The sequence below is a fragment of the Lonchura striata genome, chromosome 27 (assembly GCF_050655825.1).
Source record: "Lonchura striata isolate lonStrDom1 chromosome 27, ASM5065582v1, whole genome shotgun sequence".
NCBI classification, from domain to species: domain Eukaryota; kingdom Metazoa; phylum Chordata; class Aves; order Passeriformes; family Estrildidae; genus Lonchura; species Lonchura striata.
Genome location: NC_140729.1, coordinates 2,373,276 through 2,399,404, shown reverse-complemented (window position 1 = coordinate 2,399,404; position 26,129 = coordinate 2,373,276). Strand labels below are relative to the sequence as shown.

Below are 26,129 nucleotides of genomic sequence, written 5' to 3'. Positions count from 1 at the left end.
CCTCGGTGCCACCCCAGTGCCACCCACAGCTGGACACTGGGGTCCCTCCCAGAGTGTCCCCACCCAGCACAGGACAGGGGTTTGGGGCTGTGGGGACCCCCAAATGGGCGTTTGTAGGGTTAGCAGTGGGGTGCCAGTGATCCAGGGCTCGTGTGGACGTGGCTGGTGACAGAGGGGACGTGGCTGGTGACAGAGGGGACGTGGCTGGTGACACCCCCAGAGCTGCCCCCAGGCGTGGGGGTCCCACCCCAGCGGATGACCCCAGGGGTGGAGGGGCCCCGGGCACAGCTGGCGCAGACAGAAATGCTCCAGGACGACAGAGCTGCTGGTGCCACCATGGGGTGGGTGACAATGCCACCCACAGCCAGTGCCACCCGCGGCCAGCGGCCCAAGCAGCCCGGAGACCCCACCCTTTAGCACTGGGGGGGGATTTCGGGGTGACCTGAGCCCCAAATCCGCCCGCACCCCCTCGATTCGCTGGGTGACAAAGGTGGGTGACACCGAGCTGCAAATGGTGCAAGGCTTTAATTCAGCCCACACAGATTTTGGGGGTGGGGGGCTGACCCCCAGACCCCCGGGGGGTGCAGAGAGACCGGGGGGGGCCGCAGTCACCCCCACACCCCCAACCCCCCCCCAGCACCCCAAAAAAGGATCCAAGTCTCTGCTTAAGGCGAATCCCGCGCTGGCTCCGCCGGGAGCTGCACGTCTGGGAAGGAAGGAAGGGGCTGGGCCAGCGCCCGGGGGAGGTTTGGGGGTCCCCGGCGCTGTGCCCCCCACCCCAGGGTCACGGTGGGGGTGGGGGGTCACAGATTGTGCCTCCACCCGCTGGTTGAGGGGCAGAGCCTGGCACAGAGCCTGGCACAGAGCCCGGCACAGAGTCCTCGCTGTCACGGCCACCACCTCTGTGCCCTCTTCCTCAGGGAATTGGGGCGCAGCCGCAGCGATCTGGGGGTGCCCGCTGAGCCCCCAACCCCTTCGTGGGCAGCGGGGGCAGCCCCAGCCCCCCGGGGTGGGCAGGGATTTGGCACGGAACAGTCGGGTGCAGAGCCCCAAACTTCGGGGGGCAACCGTGGTGGGACGAGGGGCTGAGCCCCCCCGGCTGGCAGGGGGGACCCCTCGCTGGGGGGGTGCGGGGTCCTGTCCCCGTCCCCACGGAGCGGAGAGGCCGCTGGAATGTCCTCAGGGCCTGGAGCAGAGCTCGGCCACGCGCTGGCGCAGGTGGAAGGCGAACTCGAACATGGTGGCAGCCAGGCTCTGGTGGATCAGGTAGCGGGGCAGGCGACCCTGGGGACACAGGATGGGGACACGGGGTCACGAGGGACGATTTGGAGCTGGGAGCTGTCCCCGTCCCCCCCTGGGACAGGAAAACGTGGACTGTCCCCATCCCAGCCTAGAGGCTTGCAGGGACACAGAGCCACCAACGAGGGCTGGGGGTCAGTGCTGGGTGATGGGGATTTGGGGCTGGGGGCTGCCCCCATTCCATGCCAGGGGATCCAGGGATGCAGGAGCCAGGAATGGGGGTCAGAGCTGGGCTCTGTCCCCATCCCATCCTGTCCCATCCCATCCCAGAGGATCCAGGGATGCAGGAGCCAGGAATGGGGGTCAGGACTGGGCTCTGGCCCAATCCCATCCTGTCCCATCCCATCCCAGAGGGATCCAGGGACACAGAGGGCTGGAGGTCAGTCCTGTCCCACTCCAGGGTGTGCCAGGACGATGGGGATTTGGGGCTGCCCCCATCCCATCCCAGAGGGATCCAGGGATGCAGAATCCTTGAATGAGGGTCAGAGCTGGGCTCTGCCCCAATCCTGTCCCATCCCATCCCATTCCAGGGATGCAGAATCCTTGAATGAGGGTCAGAGCTGGGCTCTGCCCCCATCCCATCCCAGAGGGATCCAGGGACACAGAGCCATGAATGAGGGTCAGGACTGGGCTCTGGCCCCATCCCATCCCATCCCATCCCATCCCATCCCATCCCATCCCATCCCATCCCATCCCATCCCATCCCATCCCATCCCATCCCATCCCATCCCATCCCAGGGGCTCCAGGGATGCGGGAGCACCGCTGCGCGGAGCTGCGGCTCTCGGGGAGCTCGGCTCCGGGGGAGGAGCTGCAGTGTGGTTGGATTTCTCTAAAAAAGCCCTGCACGACTCACACACACCCCCCTCAACCGCCTCGGCCTCGGCTCCGCGGTGGGAGATCCACGAAAAAATAATAATCCCTGGCTCTGAGGGGGCAGGGAGCTGAGAGGGAGCTGCTCCAGGGGCACGGAGGGATGAGCGGCCGAATCTCCCGAGGGTCAGGCAGGCTCAGGACACTCTCCTCCCCTGGGATGGGGGGTGGTCCAGCACACACCTTTTCCTGGAAGGGGTTTTCCCCTCGGACGAAAGGGCAGGAAAAGCGCGAGGCCGCTGTTCCCAGGGGCCATTTCAGCCGCTTCCCGATCCAAACAAACACACGTGCGGGATCCTCCCTCCCTCCCTGCCCCCGAGGAGCAGGAAGGGATGAGCCGCGGGCTATAAATACTCGCCCGGGGCCAAAGGGAAGAGGCAGGAGCTGCCGAGGGGTCCGGGCGCTGCTGGCAGAGCCCCTGGGCAAGGCGGTGGGAGCACTTGGGGGTTATTAATAGCTTTAATAGCTCGGCATTCCTTCCACGGCGGAGGCGGCACCGGGAAGAAGTGCCAAGGACAAGGAGCCTCTTTTCTTTCCGAGCCCCACCACGGTGGGGAGGGGGTTTGTTACATCCCCCCCCCTCCCCAAAAGCTGCCCGTGATGGGAGGATTTCCTCCTCCGAGGCAGGGAAAACACATCCCGGGCACAACAGGGTGGGCACGTCCCGCTCCGGGAGCTTCCCAAACCTTTCCTGAAGCTTTTGGGAAGACAGGCAGGAGGCTCTGGGGGAGGGGAGGGGGCCGTGGGAGGGGAGGGGAGGGGAGGGGATGGGAGAGGAGGGGGCTGCAGCGCTGCAGCACAGCCGAGGGATGAATGGAGCCTTTGTGCTGCTGCGGCAGCGCCGTTACCACGTCAACCTTCCGCGGAGGAAGGAACGGGGCCAGCTCCGCTCCCGCTCCCGCATCCGCCCCATCCCGGTCCCTCCGTGCCCCCATCCCGATCCCTCCGTGCCCCCATCCCGGTCCCCTCCGTGCCCCCATCCCGATCCCTCCGTGCCCCCATCCCAATCCCTCCATGCCCCCATCCCGGTCCCTCCGTGCCCCCATCCCGGTCCCCTCCATGCCCTCATCCCGCTCCCTCCGTGCTCCCATTCCTCCGTGCCCCCATCCCAATCCCTCCATGCCCCCATCCCGCTCCCTCCGTGCTCCCATCCCTCCATGCCCCCATCCCGATCCCTCCGTGCTCCCATCCCTCCGTGCCCCCATCCCAATCCCTCCATGCCCCCATCCCGCTCCCTCCGTGCTCCCATTCCTCCGTGCCCCCATCCTGCTCCCTCCGTGCCCCCATCCCGCTCCCTCCGTGCTCCCATTCCTCCGTGCCCCCATCCCAATCCCTCCATGCCCCCATCCCGGTCCCCTCCATGCCCCCATCCCAATTCTTCTGTGCCCCCATCCCGGTCCCTCCCTTTAGTCCGGGACAAATAGCAGCTCGTTCCCCCGGGGGTGGATTTTGGGTGGATGTGGGTGGTGCCAGGAGATTGTGGAGAAGGGAATTTGCCCCTCTGGAGTGTTCCTGGCAGTGGCCAGGCACAAAGCTGCCCATGCCTCGGAGTGGTTTTGGTCACCAAGGAGGATTTAAACCTCCTCTCCCCCAGTCCTGCGCTCAGAGGTGAAACCCCTAAGTGAAAACTTAAATAAGGAAGAGTTTCCGGGTAACTTCCCAAACTCCCACCGGGAAAAGAGGGGGATTTTGGAGTAGTTTAACCCCCACTTGCCAAATCTGAGTCCCTTCAGGGCAGTGCTTGCTAAGGGGCCACTTCCACAGCTGCTGGGATGCTGGAGCAGAGGGCAGAGCTGTGCTGGGGACGGGATGCAGCTGCCTCACCCAGGAGCTGGCTTTACCTTCAGATCTGTGTTGAGAATCCAGATGAAGGTGCAGACCTTGGCATTGCTGGGACATTTCAGGACGATGAATCCTCCAGGTCCGTTCTCACCCCTGCGGAGGAGCAAAGCCAATCAGGCAGAGCCAGGTTGGAATTCTGGCTGGGTTTCTCTGTGGATGCACCACACGGAGCTGAGCCTGGCAGCGAAGGCCAGAGCCCAGCGGGGCAGGAGCAGATGCTGGGAGCCTGGGAAGGTGTGTGCCTTGGCTCCAGGTACACGAGCCAGCACGGCAGGGCAGCTTTCCCACAGGTGCCTTGGCAGCGGCGGTGCCAGGGCTGCTGGCGGAGCAGCAGCTCTGCCTCTGCCTCGTGCCAGCTGCTCCCCACGGGAAACTTCCCTGGGAGCAAACAAGAGGTCCCAGGAAGCTCTGTGTGCTCAGGACAGGCTTGGCACTTGTCACACCAGCCCCCAGATCCTTCCCGGCACCATCTGATCTGTCTCTGAGACGGGAGCTGTGCACACGCAGCCCAAATACAGATTTCCCTTCCCTCTTCACAACAAGCTATTTTTGCTGTGTGCGTTCGCTAAAGGATTTTTCCAGGCCTTGAAGTCCCCAGTTCCTAAATAGATTGAGGCAGCTCCAAGGGCTCTGAGATAAAATGTCAATTACTTTAACCAGATTATTGAGGAGAGCGAAGTCGGAGCGCGCGGCGGCACAGCTGGGCCCCGGCAGGAACAAGGAGTCCTTGTCTGATGAGCCCAGCCCTGCTGGGATCCATCTCCAGCCTGTCCCTTCAGAAGGGGAGAGGCCAAAGCACTGCTGAGATTTTGGGATTTTGGGAGCTGCTCCATCCTCATGGTTTCATCCCTCAATGCCTCAAATTTGGTGAGCGAGCGGTTTACTGTGGGAATGCCCTGGGACCCTGGCAGGGGTCAGGAACCCCCCTGGACAGAGCCCCCAGAGACACTGGCTGTGATCTCTGTCCATGGAAAAGAGTTTTCAATCTTACAGCATGAATTACCAGCTCTGAGTGTTTGATACAAGTAATAATTAGATGTGGCACAGGTGCAAAAGTAGAATTTTAGGATTCTAGATAAGGGGTCCAAAGGGGACAAGCTGGAGGAAATTGGGTGTGTCTTGTCCTTTTTCTCCTTCTTCATGCCCTCCATGTCTCACTGTGGTGTTGGCATTTTTCTGTTGGTTTAGGCTGGTGACACACTGTCCAACGTAGGTGACAGATATTGGCACGTTCTTGTAAATCCAGCCCAGGGAGTTTCTGGTATTTAATGTTTGTAACATCCCACTGAGGGATGTTACATTGGCACATTTTTGTAAATATAGCACACGTAGTTTGTGGTATATAATGTTTGTAATATTATATACCAGATAGAATGTTTATAACATTATAAACCAGAAACTGGGGACTGGGTTTAGGCTGGGGACACACTGTTCAACCTAGGTGACAGATACTGGCATGTTATTGTAAATATAGCACAGGTAGTTTCTGGTATATAATATTGTAAATCCAACCCAGGGAGTTTCTGGTATTTAATGTTTGTCACATCCCACTGAGGGCAGAGCCCCACACGCTGCCCTGCAGGACAGAGCTGCGGCAGGGCAGCAGAACATGTTAGAGATAAACAGAATAAACAACCTTGGAACCAGCACAAATGAATTATGACTTCTTCTTTGGCAACGGGGCAGAAAGACTTTTTACAATCTTGGAATCATCAATAGCACAGATTCCGACAGTTTATGAGGAGCAAAAGGCATGAGACAGGCTCGGAGCCACAGCCAGCTGTTTACTGCCCCTCAGAAATCCCAGTTTGGGAATTAACTGTTACATAAACAGGATGTGGGCCTGGGGTTTGTGCTTTTACTGGTCAGCACCTCCACTCCCCTGAGCTGGAAAACGCCCCGGCACCGCTGACAGCACAGAGAGTTTCTTGAACAAAGGGAGACGAACAAGGGAAGCGAGGTTCAGCTCCACAAATAGCTCAGCTTCCTGCAAATCCTGCCAGGAAGGCAGCAGGGCTTGCAGTTAAGTGGCTCTTTGCCTTGGAGCTCTGGAGAAGAGCGTGATCCCAGCTGAAAAAACAGCACCTGCCTCTCACCTGACGTACTTGGAGAGCGGAGGCTTCAGGCTGTGCGTGGTCGATATCCCTGAGGAAACGTACCTGTCCCTCCTCCTCTCGATCCGACGCACGTTCACGAAATCCCTGCGCAGAGAAAAGGTTTAAAAACACACTGGGGATGTGCAGGGGGCAGATGCAGCTCTTTGGACTGCTGGGAGAGGCTGTGTCAACACAGGGAACTGATATCTGGGAGCCTAGCTGAAGGAGGTTTGGAGTTTTGAGAATCCTGCCAGGAGCGTCTGGAGGGAATTTCTGCTCGCCCTTGGGAGCGTTACCTGCACGGCCAAGCAGCACTACCAGGGTGACACCAGCAGCTCAGAGCGTTCCCAGCGCCCCAGAGGGGTGTCCCCGTGGTTTGGGGGGTGTCTGGGGGCAGTGTGGGATGAACTGACCTGGGGGACACCACCCCGCCGGCAGCTCCGGCCGCCACGTCGTACGAGACGATCGTGTTGTCCTCGATCCGCTGCAAGATCTGGGGAAGGGCAAAGGGAAATAAATCAAAAGAAGGGCAACCCGCTCAGATTTTGGCAAGTACCAAGAGGATACAGCCCTTCCCCCAAATCAGCATCGGGATCAGACCACAGCATCTTACAGGGCGGAGAGCGATGAGCTGTGTGCTGGTTCATCTGCTGAGATTTCGGGGGGCACAGGTGTCACCTCCAGCACCCCTCCACGAGGCTCTGAGCCCCCTCGCCAGGCAGAGGCAGCTCTGGCTCAGCCCTGGCCCCCGGCCCTGCCCACCTCTGGGGCTCTTGGCCGGGCACAGGCGCGTGCAGCCGGAGCGCACGGATGAGCGGCGGGGATTTTACGCCTCGGTGCCTGGGACCCAGCTCGGCTCCAGCCCCGCCAGCAGCCCGTGTTGGACGGGGGAGCTCCAGCTCTCCGCTCCAAGGAGCTCCTGTGATTAAGCCATCTTTGTCCAGCACGCTCACCTGGCAAGCTGCCACTGTTCTGTTCCACAGGATCATCTTCTCGGGCTGCAGAATCACCTCCTGGTAAACCGTTTCAGGGGAGCACTGCAGGAAAGCCTGAGGACAGAGCCAGAGCACTCAGCCAGCCCCTCTGCTCCCCTTGGGGGAGAGTGTTTTTAAGGAAAACGGGGTAAAACACAAAGGACAAGTGGGAATGCAGGTGAGGGAGGGGTGAGGCCAGGCTGGCTCCCCTGTCCCCCTGTCCCAGTGCTCCCAGGGGCCTGGGGAGCACCCGTGGGATCAGGGGGTTCACACAGACCTCAGGATTTGGGAGTCACTGAGTTCTGCCTGTCTGTCTGTCTGCCCCTCTCCCACCTCAGCAGTTCCCATTGCACCATTGCTTCAGGAAGTTGCATTTTTGAATATTTTAGCTTTTTTTTTTTTCCCAAAGCTATTCCAAGCTCCAACACACACACAGCATCCATTCCATTCCCCCCCGCCAATCCCCACGGGAGCGGGGATCTTCGGAGGCAAATGGTGAAGGCAGTAAAGTGGGACCATCCAGCTTTTGCTGGTGAGCACAAGAGCTGCTCCACTGGCAGCTCCTGCCAGCCAGGCAACATATGCACTGGAACAAAGAAAAGCCACGGCAGCACCGACGCTTCATTAAAGTGTGGTTCCCAGCCAAGCCACTCCAGCTTGGGAGAGGGCACGGAGCGAGGCACTTCCGAGCTGCTCTGCCCCGTGCCAGGCAGCAGCAGACGCACGCTCAGCCCTGGCCTTGCTGGCAATTAGTTCCAATTAGCCTCCTTGGTCAGATTAGCCCGAGATGCTGGGGTTGGAAGCGAGTCTCGCAGTCACCTGCTCCCGGCTCTACCGGAGGAGTCTGGGGTTTTGGATGTTTACTGGGGAGTTTGTCTGCCGGCCAAGGGGTTTTCCTGGAGAGATTCCCCAGTGCTGTTCATCTGTCTCAAGCACAGGGAGAGTGTTTTGCAGCCTGACCCGTGCTGAAAGCTGAGCCCTGGCTCTTCCCCCGTGCCAAAGAAAATCAGCCAAGGATGTTCTCACCTTTAAAATAAAGGTCTTGCCGTGGAAAGGGATTTCAAAAGTGTAAACAACATCACCAAAGTCCTGTGCAAGAGATGAGAAAGTTGTATCAGTAAAAAGGGATTGTTTCTATTCAGGGTGAAGTTTGCTAAGAACTCTGAGGCTCCTATCACCCCCTGCCCCCCACACCAGGCAGCAAGTTCGGCACAGAAACCGCCCCGAGCACATTTCAGCTGGCCATGCCCACGTTTCCATCAACAAAACAATATCCAGAGAGGCAGCAGGGATGAGACAGAAAAAGAATCCACCCCGTGCCAGGCTGCAAACCCCACGTCAAGGTCACATTCTCTTTGCAGCAGCTCCGGGGTGCAAAAGGGGTTCGCTGCCAGCGTTACCTACAGCTGAGAGGAGCCTCCCCGGAGGGGCTGGGGATGGGCAGATGAAAACCTTTCATCGTTAGCCCTGTGTTAAACTCTGATTAGTCTATTTAAATCCATCCCCCTTTGGAAAAAGAAAACAATCTGCCCAGCTAGTTTGGCATCAGACAAAGGATCACTTGACGGGGGAATTTGAAACAGCAGATGAGACAGCAGTTTGCTGGATTCGTACCCCCCCCCAAGTCGTGTTTGAACCTTGTGAACCTTTTGAACCTTGTGTTTGGGGGACAAACCCCTTCTTTTCTCTCCACTCTTCAGAGAGAAGAAAGAGCTCTGTGCACCCCAAAAAAGTCTGGAGAAAGCAGAGCCACATCCCAAATTTACACCCCAGGTGCTGGGGAAGGGGGACACCAGCAGCTTTGGGGGTGGGAAGAGCAGTTAGTGCCCAGCATGGGCCAAGACTCCAGTTTGGGCCCCCAGCAGGCTCAAAGGCACCTGGGCATGGAGCAAGGGCAGGGCTGGAGCTGTGGGAGCAGCATTCCCCTGCTCCTGCCCATGGCTCTGCATCCCAAAGGTGAGCCGGCCACCCCTGCCCACCCTCCGGACAGAGGGAGGTGGGAAGGGCCCTCTCATGTCAAACTGCAAAGCAATTAAACCTCTAATTAAATAAGAGGGGATTTTACATTTAACTGAACTGGAATGGATTCCTAATTCAATCAGGTAATTGTAACGCTTGTTAATTTTTCATGGCGCAAGGAGGTTTCCAAAGCCTCGTTTGTCCCGGTTTTTGCTAAGCCATCCATGCCCTCTGCCAGCTGGGGAGGAAAATCCACACTTGCATTGTTTTTCTCGAACTTCCAGTTCTCCTCCTGGGCGAGGATTTGGTCCACAACCTCCATGGCCTCTTTGCCTTGTCGGACATACTCCTTTTCCTGGGTAAGGAGGGAGGATTTCATTAGCTGGGCGTGCAGGAGTGTGTGTGAGGCTGCTCCCCCCTCTCCCCGGGCTGGCAGAGGGAAAGGGGATCAGAAATCTCTTAATTTGGGTCACAGAGGCCTCATTTTGGAGCTCCAAGTCACGCTCCCCGCCCTGGCTTGGATCCACACACCAGCTGCTCCCGATGGCTCCTGCCTTGGCAGGAAGGTTTCCAGCAGGCAAAGGGCTCTGGGATGTGCAGCTTCCTTCCTGGAGGAGCCAGAATTTGGGCTGAACAGGAGCAGCATCTCTTGGAAAAAGGCACAAAACCCGTGCTCAGCCAGGTTTTGGGGAGGTTAAGGGCCACCCTTCAAGCCACGGGGACAATGAGGTGATGCCCATCCCAGAATTGACCAAAGGAGCAGGGATGGAAGGGGGAAGGGAAAGGGACAGGCAGGAGCAGAGCCAGAGCACATTCCTGTGGGATGCTGCAGGGGAGGGCACACAGCCCTGGGGCAGGGGGGTAAAGCTGGGGGGCTCAGATGACCCCTCCTGCAGCGGCTGCCATGCCACCAGCCCTGTGGCACAGAGAGGGCTCAGCCACACGTCCCCAGAGCTGAGGGCTCTGGGATGGGGGGCAGCAGAACCTGATGGGACCACAAGACTGGGGAGGCTCCCAGAGCCCCAGATCAGCTGGAGCTGAGGGCAGGGCCAGGCTCTGTTTACCTGAGTTGTCAAGGCCTTCCTCCCCACACCTTCCTCATCAGACTCGTTGTCTGAGCCTAGGGGGAAGCACCAATTAACTCACAGTTAATTAACACCCCAGCAGTACCAGCTCCCTCCCTTCTCGTGGGGGACAAGGTCTGATCCCTGTCCCTCATCCAGCAGGAAGGGTTCTCGGTGAGGATGACTCCCTGTCTCCCTGAACACCTGCTTGGCTCTCCAGAGGGCTGAGCTTGTCCTGGGTGTCAGTTGTACCAGGAACAGTGTTCCAGAGGGCTGGGCTTGTTTTAGGTGTCAGCTACACTGGGAACAGTGTTCCAGAGGGCTGAGCTTGTCCTGAGTGTCAGCTCCACTGGGATAACTATTCCAGAGTGCTGAGCTCATCCCTGTGCCAGCTACACCGGGAAAAGTGTTCCAGAGGGCTGAGCTCATCCTGGGTGTCAGCTGTACCAGGAACAGTGTTCCAGAGGGCTGGTCTTGTCCTGGGTGTCAGCTGTACCAGGAACAGTGTTCCAGAGGGCTGGGCTTGTCCTGGGTGTCAGCTGTACCAGGAACAGTGTTCCAGAGGGCTGAGCTCATCCCTGTGTCAGCTGTACCAGGAACAGTGTTCCAGAGGGCTGGGCTTGTTCTGGGTGTCAGCTACACTAGGAACAGTGTTCCAGAGAGCTGGGCTTGTTTTAGGTGTCAGCTACACTGGGAACAGTGTTCCAGAGGGCTGAGCTTGTCCTGAGTGTCAGCTACACTGGGATAACTATTCCAGAGTGCTGAGCTCATCCCTGTGCCAGCTACACCGGGAAAAGTGTTCCAGAGGGCCGAGCTCATCCTGGGTGTCAGTTGTACCAGGAACAGTGTTCCAGAGGGCTGAGCTCATCCCTGTGTCAGCTGTACCAGGAACAGTGTTCCAGAGGGCTGAGCTCATCCCTGTGTCAGTTGTACCAGGAACAGTGTTCCAGAGGGCTGAGCTCATCCTGGGTGTCAGCTGTACCAGGAACAGTATTCCAGAGAGCTGGGCTTGTTTTAGGTGTCAGCTACACTGGGAACAGTGTTCCAGAGGGCTGAGCTTGTCCTGAGTGTCAGCTACACTGGGATAACTATTCCAGAGTGCTGAGCTCATCCCTGTGCCAGCTACACCGGGAAAAGTGTTCCAGAGGGCTGAGCTCATCCTGGGTGTCAGTTGTACCAGGAACAGTGTTCCAGAGGGCTGAGCTCATCCCTGTGTCAGCTGTACCAGGAACAGTGTTCCAGAGGGCTGAGCTCATCCCTGTGTCAGCTGTACCAGGAACAGTGTTCCAGAGGGCTGAGCTCATCCCGGGTGTCAGCTGTACCAGGAACAGTGTTCCAGAGGGCTGAGCTCATCCCTGTGTCAGTTGTACCAGGAACAGTGTTCCAGAGGGCTGAGCTCATCCTGGGTGTCAGCTGTACCAGGAACAGTGTTCCAGAGGGCTGGGCTTGTCCTGGGTGTCAGCTCCACTGGGATAACTATTCCAGAGTGCTGAGCTCATCCCTGTGCCAGCTACACCGGGAAAAGTGTTCCAGAGAACTGAGCTTGTCCTGGGTGTCAGCTACACTGGGAAAAGTGTTCCAGAGGGCTGGGTTTGTTCTGGGTGTCAGCTACACTGGGAAAACTGCCCTGGAGAACTGGGCTCATCCTGGGTGTCAGCTACACTGGGACAACTGCTCCAGAGGGCTGAGCTCATCCCGGGTGTCAGCTGTACCAGGAACAGTGTTCCAGAGGGCTGAGCTCATCCCGGGTGTCAGCTACATCAGGAAAAGTGTTCCAGAGGGCTGAGCTTGTCCTGGGTGTCAGCTACATCAGGAAAAGTGTTCCAAAGGGCTGGGCTATCCCAAGTGTCAGCTACACTGGCACAACTCTGGAGAGCTGGGCTCACCCCAGGTGCCAGCTGCACCAGGACAATCCAGCTGAGATGTCCCCACTGCCACGCCAGGAGCTCCCCAGTGCCAGCACAGGGCAGTGACGTGCCACCAGCCCTTACCCTCACCCCAGGGCAGCATTTCCCAAGCACACAGCCCAGAGCATTTAATCCCAAGCCCACACAAGGCTCCAGTGTCCCAGGGAGCTGCAGCCAGGCTCGCAGGGATGAGGGCAGCTCTGACACAAAGGTGCCACGTGGAGAGTGTGGCAGTGCCACCCCTGCCCAGATGCAGGCACAGAGAGGGGACAGGGGACCCTGTTCTGCAGTGCCAGTTCCTGGAGGTTCTGCCAGGGGTTGGGATAACGAGGCAGAGCTCGGGGAAGAGATGATGGAGGTGAGGAATTCCAGGGTGAGACGAGCATGGGAAGAGAGGTGATGGCACAGGTGACCTTACCTGCGAAGGACTCGGGTGGGGAGTAGAACTGTCCCTCAGAGAGGGCTCGGGGGTACAGCAGCGGCCTCGAGGCTGCAGCCTGGGCTGCCAGGAACCCTGGGAATGGGAGCACAAGGATTTAACACCTGTGGGACACCAGCCCTGCCAGAACACCCTCTTCTTTTTCCCACTGACACCAGCCAGCCTCAGCTCCTGTTGCTTCATCTTTTGTCTGAGATGTTTTATCTGCCCCGGAGATCAATGGGCTCTTCTGCCTGTCAAATAATCCAAAGGCGATTAAGCATCTAATTAAATAAGAGCTTCCCCTGGAAGCAATTTGGAACCTGAGCCTAATCCAATAGAGGCATTAAACACTTGATCATTTTTCAATTTTAAAGCCTCCTTGCAAGACCCAAACATCCTCTGGTGCTTTGCAGTCAGAGCATTTCTGATTGCCTGACAAATGCCCCTCTTCGTTTGGTGCCACTTCCCAGCCAGTGACTCCTGGGAGAGGGACAGAGCAGGTCCCTGGAAGGACCCTGGAAGTCACAGGGTGATGTGTGAAGCATTAGGTCAGCCCCAATCCCTGCTCAGCGTGACCTCAGAGACCACAGAATTTCACAGCCCATAATTCACCCTGAGCCACAGAATGTGTCTGTGACTCCAGCAGCCCTCCTGGAAAGGGGCTCCAGCCAGATCCAAACACAAACATCAGGGACAGGGAGTCCAACACTCTGCCTGGCATTTGCCTCCCTGTTTCCAAACACTTTCTCCCATGCAGAGCTGAGCTCTGTCTCCAGCACGTCTGGCTGTAGGATACAGCCATTGGGAAATCTGGCACGTTTTTCCTCCCCTCAGTTAAAAGATGCTCTTTTATAATCTGGTATTTTCTTCCCCTGAAGGGACTTGTGACCATAAGAGAACTTAGTCAGGCACTTCCCATCCCAGCCAGCCTGGAGATCCCTTTCCCAGAAATGTCAGATCATGGTGATGCCAGAGCAAGCCTGGTTGGATTTGTCCAGCTCTTACCAGAGAGGAGCAAAAATACTCACATCGTTCCTCTTCTGCTTCCTGAGTGAGGACTTTAAAATCCAGGAACCAGGTCTCCAGCCAAGCAATGACAAACGAGACGATGGGAAGTAAATACCCAAAAGCCCCTTTGGTCAGAAGCTGTGTGGAAAGAAGCAGAAAACCCCAGGGAATGACCCAAAAAGGGAATCAAACAGCACTGAGAAATCACAAAGCAACTTCCTGCGAGCCCAGGGAAACCAACCTCGGAGAGGATGACCTTGACAATCAGGAAGGCACTGGATACCAGTGTAGTGACCTGAAAAATGAGTGGGCAGAGCTCAGATCCATGTGAAATCCAGGAGGAGAAGGAAAACTCCCCAGAGGAGAGGCTGGAGTGGCTCCTTACCGCGATGACCCACCAGTGGCGCAGGCGGACGACGGCGTAGCCCAAGAGCAGCACGACAAAACGGAACAGAGCCAAGAGCTGCAACAACAACAACCACCCAGCAACACCAGTCACTGCCCCTGTCCCCCTGCCTCACTGCCCTCGTCCCTCTGCCAGGTGCTGGGAGGGCAGGGACAGCCACCAGCTCCCGGGGAACAGACGGATCAAGGCTGCACCAGGAGGGATTCACCGAGGTGGGCAAGGGGAGAGCCCAGACCCTCCCGGCCCCACTGAGCCCCAGAGCCCTGCAGGAGGCTGAGATACTCACAAAGATATCAAAGAAGGAGGTCTTGAATTTGTAGTTGATGATTTCATCCTTCAGGTTCTCCTTGATGCCCACCTTGGTCTGAGGGAGACAGGGAAGCAGGAAGCTGCTGAGTGTGGCAAGCACATTTCTCTCCCTGTCAGGATTTTTCATAGAGGTGCACAGAGAGAAATGAAAGAGAAAACAATTCCTATTTCTGCTCCTTGTTTTTTCCTATGTGGAATGGGTTTGGAGAATTGTTTACCTGGAGTGCTTGGTTGGATTCTGGTGAGGATTGTTTGAGCCTGGTGGCAAATCCAACCCACCTGGGGCTGGGCTCTGGTCACGAGTTAGAGTCAGAGAAAGTAGTATGTCGTTTTAGTATCCTCCTTTATATAGTATATTGATGTATTTTAGCATAGTTATAATAAAGAAATAATTCAGCCTTCTGAACTGAGTCAGACATTGTCATTTCTTACCATGGGGTTCGCCTGCATTTACAATAGTTGAGTGCATTGATAAGAAAGTGATGGTTGAAGGAGCTAAGCAGTGCCCGGGGTTACGGCCAGGTCAGGGAATGCATCTGGAACAGAAATGATCCCACAGGCCCAGCGTGGGCTCCTCTGCCAGCACAGGATCCCGTGGCACATTTCCTGCCAGGATCACACCACGTTTCCCCCTGGGATTCACACCCAGGAGCATGGGTGGGGCAGGAGGGACATCAAAAACCTTTAGGTGGTGATTTCCAACACCCAAATCTTTGGCTCAGCACAGCACAGCTCCTCACAGCCTGCAGCCCTTGGATGGCCACCTGCCACTGCTGCCCACCTGGCAGATTCCAGAGGAACGGAAAAGATGGAAAACCACAGGAAAAATGTTCTTCAGGAACCTCCACTAATGCACTGAACATCTTCCTGTGGGGGCTGTCAGGGTCACTGAATCCCTGGGGGGATTTAAGAACCTCCTCATGAGGGGTCCCTTCTCCCTCCAGCTGGCTTCCCACAGCTCACAGCAGTGCTCCAGGAAATCTGGTGGAAGAAGGGAACCAGCAGGATCAAACGTGCTGGCAAAGGGAGGCATCTGAGAGAGGCAAAAACCCTCTCTGGGACTGACAGCAGCGTGGAAAAAACTCATCCTGAGATAATCCAGGGTCTGACAGCCCCGGTCCTTTGGCCCCCCATAAATCCTGGGAGGCTGGAATGGCTGTCTGTGAGGAAGTGGAGGGCTCAGGTAACTGGAACAAATGCTTCACCTTTAGGCTATGGCTTTGGAAGGGGCCCAGCTGGCTGGGAGCTGGCAGAGCCAGCAGCTGGTGGATCCCGGGCCAGTCCTTGGCAGCCAGGGTGTCCTGGCACTCCAAGGGCAGCCACTGGGAAAGGATCCCTCTGGGTCAGGCTGCAAATCCAGGGAGAAGGAGGCAAAAAGTGAAAAAGTGGGGAGTGCAGCCACAGGACTTGGGCCAGCTTGGCTGAGTGGCCACCAAAAGCCCCTCCGTGGCTCCAAGGGATGCTGCAGGAAGGAGGAGAAATGTTTGGGTGATGGTTTTTGGGGAGTGTTTCAGCTGTGAGGAATGAGTTGGTGAGTGCCAGTCCCTGGCAGAGGGGTGTCCTGGCATTCCAAGGGCAGCCACTGGGAAAGGATCCCTCTGGGTCAGGGCTCAGGCTGCAAATCCAGGGAGAAGGAGGCAAAAACAGGGGAGTGAAGCTGGGCTGTGCCTCCTGCTGACCTGTGGCCACAGGACTTGGGCCAGCTTGGCTGAGTGGCCACCAAAAGCCCCTCCGTGGCTCCAAGGGATGCTGCAGGAAGGAGCAGACACAGGGAAATGTTTGGGTGATGGTTTTTGGGGGTGTTTCAGCTGTGAGGAACGAGTTGGTGGGTGCCAGTCCCTGGCAGAGGAGGGTGAAGCTGGGCTGTGCCTCCAGCTGACCTGTGGCCACAGGACTCAGGCATGGTTGAGTGGCCACCAAAAGCCTCTTTCCCCCCTCCGTGGCTCCAAGGGATGCTGCAGGAAGGAGCAGACACAGGGAAATGTTTAGTGATGGCTTTTGGGGGTGTTTCAGCTGTGAGGAATGAGTTGGTGAGTGCCAGTCCCTGGCAGAGGGGTGTCCTGGCACTCCAAGGGCAGCACAGGAAACCTCTGGGATTGGGAAGGGATCCCTCCCAGTCTGGGATGGGGCTTAATATCCAACAAAAGGGCAAAAAGAGGGGGAGTGAAGCTGGGCTGTGCCTCCAGCTGACCTGTGGCCACGGGATTTGGGCCAGCTTGGTTGAGTGGCCACCAAAAGTCTCATCCCCACACCCTGACTCCATGGGATGCTGCAGGAACACAGGGAAAGCTTTGGAGGGGTGTTTTCAGCTCAAACACAGGCAGATGAACCACCTGAGGCATCGCCCTGGCTCTGAGAGCACCCAGCCTGCACAATTAGGGTTTGCTTTTAATGAGGGGCAATTTGCTCGGCTTATCTCGCAGTGAAGGAAATGGTTGGTTTAAAAAAAAAAAAAAAGGAAAAAAAAAAGAAAAAGAAAAAGGCATTAGTCATGATATCAAACCGTTGCTCCTCATAACCAGGCAAATAAGCTGCTCTAATGGCTTTAAATATGCAGCATCTCAGCTCGGGGCCCAAATATCAGCACTTAGTCACTCATTAATGGCTACCTGCACGACCCACGCTCAGCATCACCCTGGTGACCAAACCGGGATTATCTCCTGGGGGCTGGAATTTGGAATTCCAGCACCTCTCCGCGAGAGGACTGGGACAAGGGCAGGGGGCAGGACACCATCGGCACGGCTGGAATGCTGGCTGGGAGATGGTTTTTCCTAAAGGGGGGTGGGGAGCAGGGGGCTCTGGGCAGGGTGAGGAGCTGCTGGCCTGGACAGTCGGTGAAGTGCAGAGATAAGGAGGGCAGAGATAAGAGCTGCTGAGCGAGCAGCAGGATCCAGTGCTGATAAACGCAGCCCAGAGTCTATCTGTTCATCTCTGCTCCTCCAGGGGAGGACATGGAGTACCTGAAACCAGCCAGGGCCGGTTCAGGGAAAATAAAAACAAAATATAGCCCAGGGAGGGATTTGGACTTGGTGGGACTGAGGTAAATAAACTGGGTTTTTTCCCTGTTATTGCAACACAGCAGCTTCTGAGTGAAGCAAACCACTCACATCCCCCTCACCAATCCCTTGGGAGGTGGAGCAGCACCTCCAGCTTCCCAAAGCTGAGATTAGCAGCAGAATTTTGGGATCAAAGCCCCTGGAGGATCCTCCCCTGCTCCTCTGAGAAGACGGCAGCAGCAAACCCAGGGAGCAGGAGGGGAATTTGGCTCAACTCGGTGATTCCAGAGGCCCTGGATCTTGTTACAGCACAACAAAGGGAGGTGTTAACAACCCTGGACAGCCCCGACAAAGCCCCGGGGCAGGAAACGAGCTGGACTTTAGTTTATATTAAAGAACAGCGGCTCCTTGGCCGGTGCTGGGAACAGCAAACAAAGATCTGTCCCAGGAGCGCAGGAACAGAGCAATTAACGGAGGGAACCGAGTTTAAAAAGGGCAAAGATTCCCGGGTTTGCTTCCTCCAACTCACATTGAGCTCGATGATCCAGAGCAGGGAGATGAAGAGCAGGTCGAAGGTGACGAAGAGGCAGAAGGTTCTCCTCACATCCGAGATGGCTTTTCTCTTCTCCGGGGAGAGGAAGTACGGGGAGAAGCCCTGGCTCTGGGAGAAGGAGGAGCTGATGGAGGCGATGGCGGGCAGGCTGCGTTCCAGGTCGTGCTGCAGGTCCGTGGGCTTGCTCATCCTCCGGGGACATCGGCCACCAGGGCAGCGTCACCTGCGGGGACACGCAGGGGACACTCAGGCCTTGCCACACCCCTGCTCCTGTCCCTGCTCTGATCATCCCAGGAGCAAATCAGATCCCAGGGAGAAATCATCCCTGGGAAGGTGCTCAGGCTGCCCAGAGAAGTTGTGGCTGGTCCATCCCTGGAAGTGTCCCAGCACAGGTTGGATGGACCCCGAAGCAACCTGAGATAGTGGAAGGTGTCCCTGCCATGGCAGGGGTGGGACTGGCTGGGTTTTAATGCCATGGCAGCACGGAAAGGAGCTGCAAACCCCGTGAAAATGTCGTGGAACGAGACAAAAAGGGGTCCCAAACCCCACGGAGACACTGTGGAGGCAGGAAAAGGCGTCTGAGGATGTTTTGGGTGCACTCCCTGAAATCATGAAGCCACCCCCAGCCTTCCTTCTGCAGGGAAGGTGGTAAAGCCTGGGGAGCTGGGCATCCCATTGGAACAGATCCCAGCCTGGAAACAACCAGGAACAGATCCCAGCCAGGAAACAACCCTGGGCCTGAAGCCTGGCTGGGCCAGGCAGAGCAGGGAGCAGCGGGGAAGGAACTGCTCCGTGTCCCTGGAGCAGGGAAGGAGCTGCTCCGTGTCCCTGGAGCAGGGAAGGAGCTGCTCCGTGTCCCTGGAGCAGGGAAGGAGCTGCTCCATCTCCCAGGAGCAGGGAAGGAGCTGCTCCGTGTCCCAGGAGAAGGGAAGGAGCTGCTCCATCTCCCAGGAGAAGGGAAGGAGCTGCTCCGTGTCCCTGGAGCAGGGAAGGAGCTGCTCCATCTCCCAGGAGCAGGGAAGGAGCTGCTCCGTGTCCCAGGAGCAGGGAAGGAGCTGCTCTGTGTCCCTGGAGCAGGGAAGGAGCTGCTCCATCTCCCTGGAGCAGGGAAGGAGCTGCTCCATCTCCCAGGAGCAGGGAAGGAGCTGCTCCATCTCCCTGGAGCAGGGAAGGAGCTGCTCCGTGTCCCTGGAGAAGGGAAGGAGCTGCTCCGTGTCCCAGGAGCAGGGAAGGAGCTGCTCTGTGTCCCTGGAGCAGGGAAGGAGCTGCTCCATCTCCCAGGAGAAGGGAAGGAGCTGCTCCGTGTCCCTGGAGCAGGGAAGGAGCTGCTCCGTGTCCCATGGGAAGGGAAGGAGCTGCTCCGTGTCCCTGGAGAAGGGAAGGAGCTGCTCCGTGTCCCTGGGGCAGGGAAGGAGCTGCTCCATCTCCCTGAAGAAGGGAAGGAGCTGCTCCGTGTCCCTGGAGCAGGGAAGGAGCTGCTCCATCTCCCTGGAGCAGGGAAGGAGCTGCTCCATCTCCCTGGAGAAGGGAAGGAGCTGCTCCATCTCCCTGGAGCAGGGAAGGAGCTGCTCCGTGTCCCATGAGCAGGGAAGGAGCTGCTCCATCTCCCTGGAGAAGGGAAGGAGCTGCTCCATCTCCCTGGAGAAGGGAAGGAGCTGCTCCATCTCCCAGGAGAAGGGAAGGAGCTGCTCCGTGTCCCAGGAGCAGGGAAGGAGCTGCTCCGTGTTCCTGGAGCAGGGAAGGAGCTGCTCCGTGTCCCTGGAGAAGGGAAGGAGCTGCTCCATCTCCCATGAGCAGGGAAGGAGCTGCTCCGTGTCCCTGGAGCAGGGAAGGAGCTGCTCCATCTCCCTGGAGCAGGGAAGGAGCTGCTCCGTGTCCCAGGAGAAGGGAAGGAGCTGCTCCGTGTCCCTGGAGCAGGGAAGGAACTGCTCCGTGTCCCAGGAGAAGGGAAGGAGCTGCTCCGTGTCCCTGGAGAAGGGAAGGAGCTGCTCCATCTCCCAGGAGAAGGGAAGGAGCTGCTCCGTGTCCCTGGAGAAGGGAAGGAGCTGCTCCGTGTCCCTGGAGAAGGGAAGGAGCTGCTCCATCTCCCATGAGCAGGGAAGGAGCTGCTCCGTGTCCCATGAGCAGGGAAGGAGCTGCTCCGTGTCCCATGAGCAGGGAAGGAGCTGCTCCGTGTCCCTGGAGAAGGGAAGGAGCTGCTCCATCTCCCAGGAGAAGGGAAGGAGCTGCTCTGTGTCCCTGGAGAAGGGAAGGAGCTGCTCCGTGTCCCATGAGCAGGGAAGGAGCTGCTCCGTGTCCCATGAGCAGGGAAGGAGCTGCTCCGTGTCCCATGGGAAGGGAAGGAGCTGCTCCGTGTCCCTGGAGCAGGGAAGGAGCTGCTCCGTGTCCCTGGAGAAGGGAAGGAGCTGCTCCGTGTCCCTGGAGAAGGGAAGAAGCTGCTCCGTGTCCCTGGAGAAGGGAAGGAGCTGCTCCATCTCCCTGGAGCAGGGAAGGAGCTGCTCCATCTCCCAGGAGCAGGGAAGGAGCTGCTCCGTGTCCCTGGAGCAGGGAAGGAGCTGCTCCGTGTCCCTGGAGAAGGGAAGGAGCTGCTCCGTGTCCCTGGAGAAGGGAAGGAGCTGCTCCGTGTCCCTGGAGAAGGGAAGGAGCTGCTCCATCTACTTGGAGAAGGGAAGGAGCTGCTCCGTGTCCCTGGAGCAGGGAAGGAGCTGCTCCATCTCCCTGGAGAAGGGAAGGAGCTGCTCCATCTCCCTGGAGCAGAGAAGGAGCTGCTCCGTGTCCCTGGAGAAGGGAAGGAGCTGCTCCATCTCCCTGGAGCAGGGAAGGAGCTGCTCCGTGTCCCTGGAGCAGGGAAGGAGCTGCTCCGTGTCCCATGAGCAGGGAAGGAGCTGCTCCATCTCCCAGGAGAAGGGAAGGAGCTGCTCCGTGTCCCTGGAGCAGGGAAGGAGCTGCTCCGTGTCCCTGGAGCAGGGAAGGAGCTGCTCCGTGTCCCAGGAGCAGGGAAGGAGCTGCTCCGTGTCCCTGGAGAAGGGAAGGAGCTGCTCCGTGTCCCTGGAGCAGGGAAGGAGCTGCTCCGTGTCCCTGGAGAAGGGAAGGAGCTGCTCTGTGTCCCTGGAGCAGGGAAGGAGCTGCTCCGTGTCCCTGGAGAAGGGAAGGAGCTGCTCCATCTACTTGGAGAAGGGAAGGAGCTGCTCCGTGTCCCTGGAGAAGGGAAGGAGCTGCTCCCAGTCCCGGCCCCGCCTGGCAGTGCCGGGCACACGCTCCCGGCACGAGCGAGGTGTTGCCAGGCCGGGGCTGTTTTCCTGCAGCTGTGCCAACCATTGTGTTGGGATTTTTCCTCTCCGTCAGCAGAGCACAAGGAGGCTCCTGTTGGGAAGGGGGGTGTGACACGCCGGGGACAAACATGGATCCCAAAAAAAAAAAAACAAAAAAAAAAAACAAACCAGGTCGGGCCAAGGATCTGTCAACCCCGGCCCCACCACAGCCACAAACTCCTGCCCTGCTAAATCCTCCTGCTCAAGGACGTTTTGCCTCCAAAAATATCCCCACGGATCTCTTGTGCTGGGAGCTCCAGCCTCAGCAGCTCTGTGCCTGCTGGGATCCCACTGAGCTTTGCCCACCACTTGTGACACCCAGCAGTGCCCAGATCTGCGGGGAGTGGAAATCCCACGGAATTCCAGCCAGGAGCACCTGCAGGAGCCCAACACAGCCCGATTTGGGGCAGTTTGGATCCCTGAGCCAGCAGTTTTTGCATCCCACCCCCAGGGAGTGCTGGGGCTGGGAAGGGAACAAAGCTGGACCACTGTCAAATCCCTGTCAGAGGCTCTCGGAGGTGCCTGGGAAGGAGCTGGAATTCTTGTCACTTCGGATCAGCCGCTCTGCTCGCCGGGCCCGGCTCGAAGTGACAAAAGTTAAGGACATCTGTGAGGGATAAATAATAAATCCCCCCCTGGCCGGGGTTGCTGCCGCCTCCTCCTCCCCTCCGACAGCACTTTGCACTTAGGCAGCCCCTCCCCAACTTTCACAGCGCTTTAAAATCACCCGGAGATGCTCCAGGGATGCCAAGAGGGGTGGTGGGACACGGCAGGACACGGGGACAGGCAGGACCCCGGTGCAAATCATCCATCCTTAATCCCAGCCTCGCCGAGGAGGTTTTGGGCTCCCAAATTGCCGAGGGAGAAGCCGGGGCAGAGCGGGAATGTTGGAATCCCCACCTCGGGTGGAGCTGCTCCCTGTGGTAGCTGAGAGCTGGAGCAGGGGATGGGTGTGGAGAAACGTGGCTGCTGCTGGGTGACAGCTGAATTATTGAGCTGTGCTCCATTATGCATTCCAGCATCCTCCGCATCCCGCGCCGGCAGCCCGGGAGGGAGGGGGTCGGGTGGGGGTCGGGCTCTGCTCCCACGGAACGAGGGATGGGATGAGAGGGAAAAGCCCCAGGTTGTGCCATCGGGGGGATTTGTCCACTGAAAGGACAATCAGGCTATGGGAGGTGGAGTTGTCATCGCTGGGACGGTTAAAAAATGTGGGGATGTGGCATTTGGGGACATGGGTTAGGGGTGACAGCCTGAACCCTGACAGGTTCTTGGAGATGATCCTGGAGGGCTTTTCCAGGCTCAGTGATTCCAGGATGCCATCCCAGAGAGGGGCAAATGCTGCTGGGGGGACACTCTGGGTGACAGATCACAGTGTGGGGACACTCTGGGTGACAGATCACAGTGTGGGGACACCCCAAGTGACAGATCACAGCCCAGGGGACACCCCGAGTGACAGATCACAGTGTGGGGACACCCCAAGTGACAGATCACAGCCCAGGGGACACCCCGAGTGACAGATCACAGTGTGGGGACACCCCGAGTGACAGATCACAGCCCAGGGGACACCCCGAGTGACAGATCACAGCCCGGGGGACACCCCGAGTGACAGATCCCAGCCCAGGGGACACCCCAAGTGACAGATCACAGCCCAGGGGACACCCCGAGTGACAGATCACAGCCTGGGGACACCCCAAGTGACAGAACACAGCCCGGGGGACACCCTGAGTGACAGATCACACCCTGGGGGACACCCCGAGTGACAGATCACAGCCCAGGGGGACACCTCGAGTGACAGATCACAGCCTGGGGGACACCCCGAGTGACAGATCACAGCCTGGGGACACCCCAAGTGACAGATCACAGTGTGGGGGACACCCCAAGTGACAAATCACACCCTGGGGGACACCCCGAGTGACAGATCACACCCCATCAGCCCACTGCCAGCACCCCAAAGCCCCCTGTCACCCCAAAACTCCCTGTCACCCCAAAACTCCCTGTCACCCCAAACCTCCCTGTCACCCCAAAGCCCTGTGTCACCCCAAACCCCGTGTCCCCCCCTCCCTGTGGCCCTCGTTAGCCCCGTGTCCCGTTAACGACCCCGTGACACCACTTCTCCTTCCTGCCACGCTTCCCCCGGCCTCATGTGACAATTCCCGTGTCCCCTCTGCTGTCCCCTCGCCCAGGGGTGCAGCCCAGGGTGGGGAGCACCCACAGGGGGACCCCCAAAACCCCTGCAGCCTCCTGAGCCATGCTGGGACACGGGGGGAGATCCCGGAGGGGGGATGGAGACCCCACAGGGCACTGGGGGGGTCAGAGATGCAAATTCCAGCCAAAAAAAAACCCCAAAAACTGGGAAGGATCCGACGGAGCAAAGCGCTGGAGAAGGTTTGGTTCAGGGCCAGGTGGGGACACGGGGACCCCCAGGGGGACTGAGACCCCTGTGGGGACACTGAGATGGCAGGAGGACACTGAGACCCCCATGGAGACACCAAAATCCCCATGGAGACACCGAGACCCTGAGAGGACACTGAGACCCTTGTGGGGACACCGAGACCCCCGTAGAGACACCAAGACCCCCAGGAGGACACCAAGACCCTCAGGAGGACACCAAGACCCCCGAGGGGACACCAAAACCCCCCAAGGGGACACCGAAACCCCCAAGGAGACACTGAGACCCCCGTGGGGACATTAAGACCCCTGTGGGTACATCAAGACCCCTGTGGGGACACTGAGACCCCCGAGGGAACACCAAGACCCCCAAGGGGACACTGAGACCCTTGTGGGAACATCAAGACACCCGTGGGGACACCGAGACCCCCGTGGGGACACCGAGACCCCTGTGGAGACATCAAGACCCCAGAGGAGATACCAAGACCCCCAAAGGGACACCAAGATCCCCAAGGGGACACCAGGACCCCCAGAAGGACACCGAGACCCCCCAGGAGAACACTGAGACACCCCGTGGTGACACCAAGACTCCCAGGAGGACACCAAGACCCCTGAGGGGACACCAAGACCCCCGAGGGGACACCGAGACCCCCGTGACCCCCCTGGCAGCGCAGGGAAACTCGGCAGAGCCTCGGGAAAAGCAGCTCGGTGGGGTCCTGCAGCATCCCCTAATTCCTCATTTCCCACGGATCCGGGGGAAATTTGGGGCTCCCCTGCCTGTGCCCCAAAGGCAGCAGGAGGCACAGCCCAGCCCAGCCCCACATTTGGGGGTTTCAGAGCCCCCGTGGGACCCCCCCGGGCCTGGGGGTCGGGAAAGGAGGTTCACAAGGGGATTGGGGTGGGATGTGGGGCTGGATGTGGGGCTGGATGTGGGGTGGGATTTCAGTCAGGATTGGGGTGGGATGTGGGGTGGGATTTCAGTCAGGATTTGGGTCGGGATGTGGGGCAGGATGTGGGGTGGGATTTGGGGCTGGGTTTGGGCTGGATTCGGGTTGGGATGTGGGGCTGGATGCAGGGTGGGATTTCAGTCAGGACTTGGGTTGGGATGTGGAGCTGGATTTGGGTCAGAATGTGGGGCTTGATTTGGGTCAGGATCTAGGTTAGGATGTGGGGCTGGATTTGGGGCAGGATTTGGGTCGGGATGTGGGGCAGGATTTGGGCTGGATTCAGGTGAGGATGTGGGGCTGGATTTGGGTTGGGATGTGGGGCCGGATTTGGGTTAGATTTGGGTCAGGATGTGTGTTGGGATGTGGGGCTGGATGTGGGGTGGGATTTCAGTCAGGATTTGGGTCGGGATGTGGGGCACGATGTGGGGTGGGATGTGGGGCTGGATTTGGGGCTGGATTTGGGTGAGGATGTGGGGCTGGATTTGGGTTGGGATTTCGGGCTGCGTTTGGGCTGGATTCGGGTCAGGATCTAGGTTAGGATGTGGGGTGGGATTTGGGTCAGGATGTGTGTTGGGATATGGGGCAGGACTTGGGTCGGGATGTGAGGCCAGATTTGGGCTGGATTTGGGTTGGGATGTGGGGCCGGATTCGGCCTGGATTTTGGTCGGGATTTGGGGCTGGATTTCAGTCGGGATGTGGGGCCGGATTTGGGGCTTGATTCGGGTGGGATTTGGGGCCGGATTTGGGCTGAATTCGGTCGGGATTTGGGCTGGACCCGGTCGGGACTCGGGCTGGACCCGGTGGGATTTGGGCTGGACCCGGTCGGGACTCGGGCTGGACCCGGTGGGATTTGGGCTGGACCCGGTGGGATTCGGGCTGGACCCGGTCGGGATTTGGGCTGGACCCGGTGGGATTTGGGCTGGACCCGGTCGGGACTCGGGCTGGACCCGGTGGGTCCCGGTGGGTCCCGGTGGGTGCCGGGACACACCAGCACGGGCTCTCTCCGCCGGGACTCCCGGCAAGCGGCGCAGGGCCCGCGAATATAACGGGACCGACCTGGACGGGACCCGAGCGGGGCTGCCCGAGGCCTGCCGAACCCGCGGGGCCCGGTGCCGGTAACCGCGACTGAGGCCAGGCCTCGGCGACAGCCCCGTCCCGTCCCGGTACCACCGGCAGCGGCGCCGAGGCCCCAGCGAGGCTGCCGGGCACCGCCAGGGCCGGGAACGGCCCTGAGCCCCCCGAAATGTCCCCGAAATGTCCCCGAAATGTCCCCCCGGTGCCCCCCGGTACCTGCCAGTGCCGGGCCCGGTCCCGCCGCCACCTCCGACCCCGGAAGGGAAACGCCAGAACGAGGCTGCGCCGGCAGCGACCATCGCCGGCCGCGGGGGGGGCGGGACAGACCATTCACGGCGGGAAGGGGGGGTCAGTGGGGCTGGGAGAGACCATTCACAGAGGGAGGGGGATCAGTGGGGCTGGGAGAGACTCTGTGGGGCTGGGAGAGACCATTCATAGCGGGGAGGGGGATCAGTGGGGCTGGGAGAGACCATTCACAGAGAGAGGGGGGGTCAGTGGGGCTGGGAGAGACTCTGTGGGGCTGGGAGAGACCATTCACAGAGGGAGGGGGATCAGTGGGGCTGGGAGAGACTCTGTGGGGCTGGGACAGACCATTCATAGCGGGGAGGGGTCAGTGGGGCTGGGAGAGACCATTCACAGTGAGAGGGGGGATCAGTGGGGCTGGGAGAGACTCTGTGGGGCTGGGAGAGACCATTCACAGAGGG

At 58.9% G+C, this 26,129-nt stretch overlaps 1 protein-coding gene across 3 annotated transcripts; it reads right to left on the bottom strand.

Moving 5' to 3' along the window:
* Positions 1-506: 506 nt before the first annotated feature.
* Positions 507-25,690, bottom strand: STARD3 (StAR related lipid transfer domain containing 3). Of its 3 annotated transcripts, XR_014950216.1 has the most exons (16): positions 25,642-25,690; positions 17,682-17,928; positions 14,134-14,211; positions 13,827-13,904; positions 13,683-13,736; positions 13,462-13,579; positions 12,431-12,526; positions 10,106-10,161; positions 9,304-9,396; positions 8,109-8,171; positions 7,062-7,157; positions 6,522-6,601; positions 6,109-6,213; positions 4,012-4,105; positions 808-1,284; positions 507-764 (listed from the first exon to the last, which is right to left on the bottom strand). XR_014950216.1 is itself a non-coding variant. In XM_077788308.2 (15 exons), exons 2-15 carry the CDS (start codon positions 17,892-17,894, stop codon positions 1,180-1,182), a joined length of 1,329 nt encoding a protein of 442 aa, XP_077644434.1. In that variant the 5' UTR covers positions 17,895-17,928; positions 25,642-25,690; the 3' UTR covers positions 507-1,179. The 3 variants fall into 3 exon arrangements, 2 of the variants coding, with proteins under 2 accessions (XP_077644434.1, XP_085417952.1); XM_077788308.2 differs by having other exon boundaries at positions 507-1,284; XM_085561826.1 differs by lacking the exons at positions 507-764; positions 808-1,284 and adding an exon at positions 2,602-2,892.
* Between the last annotated feature and the right edge of the window lie 439 nt (positions 25,691-26,129).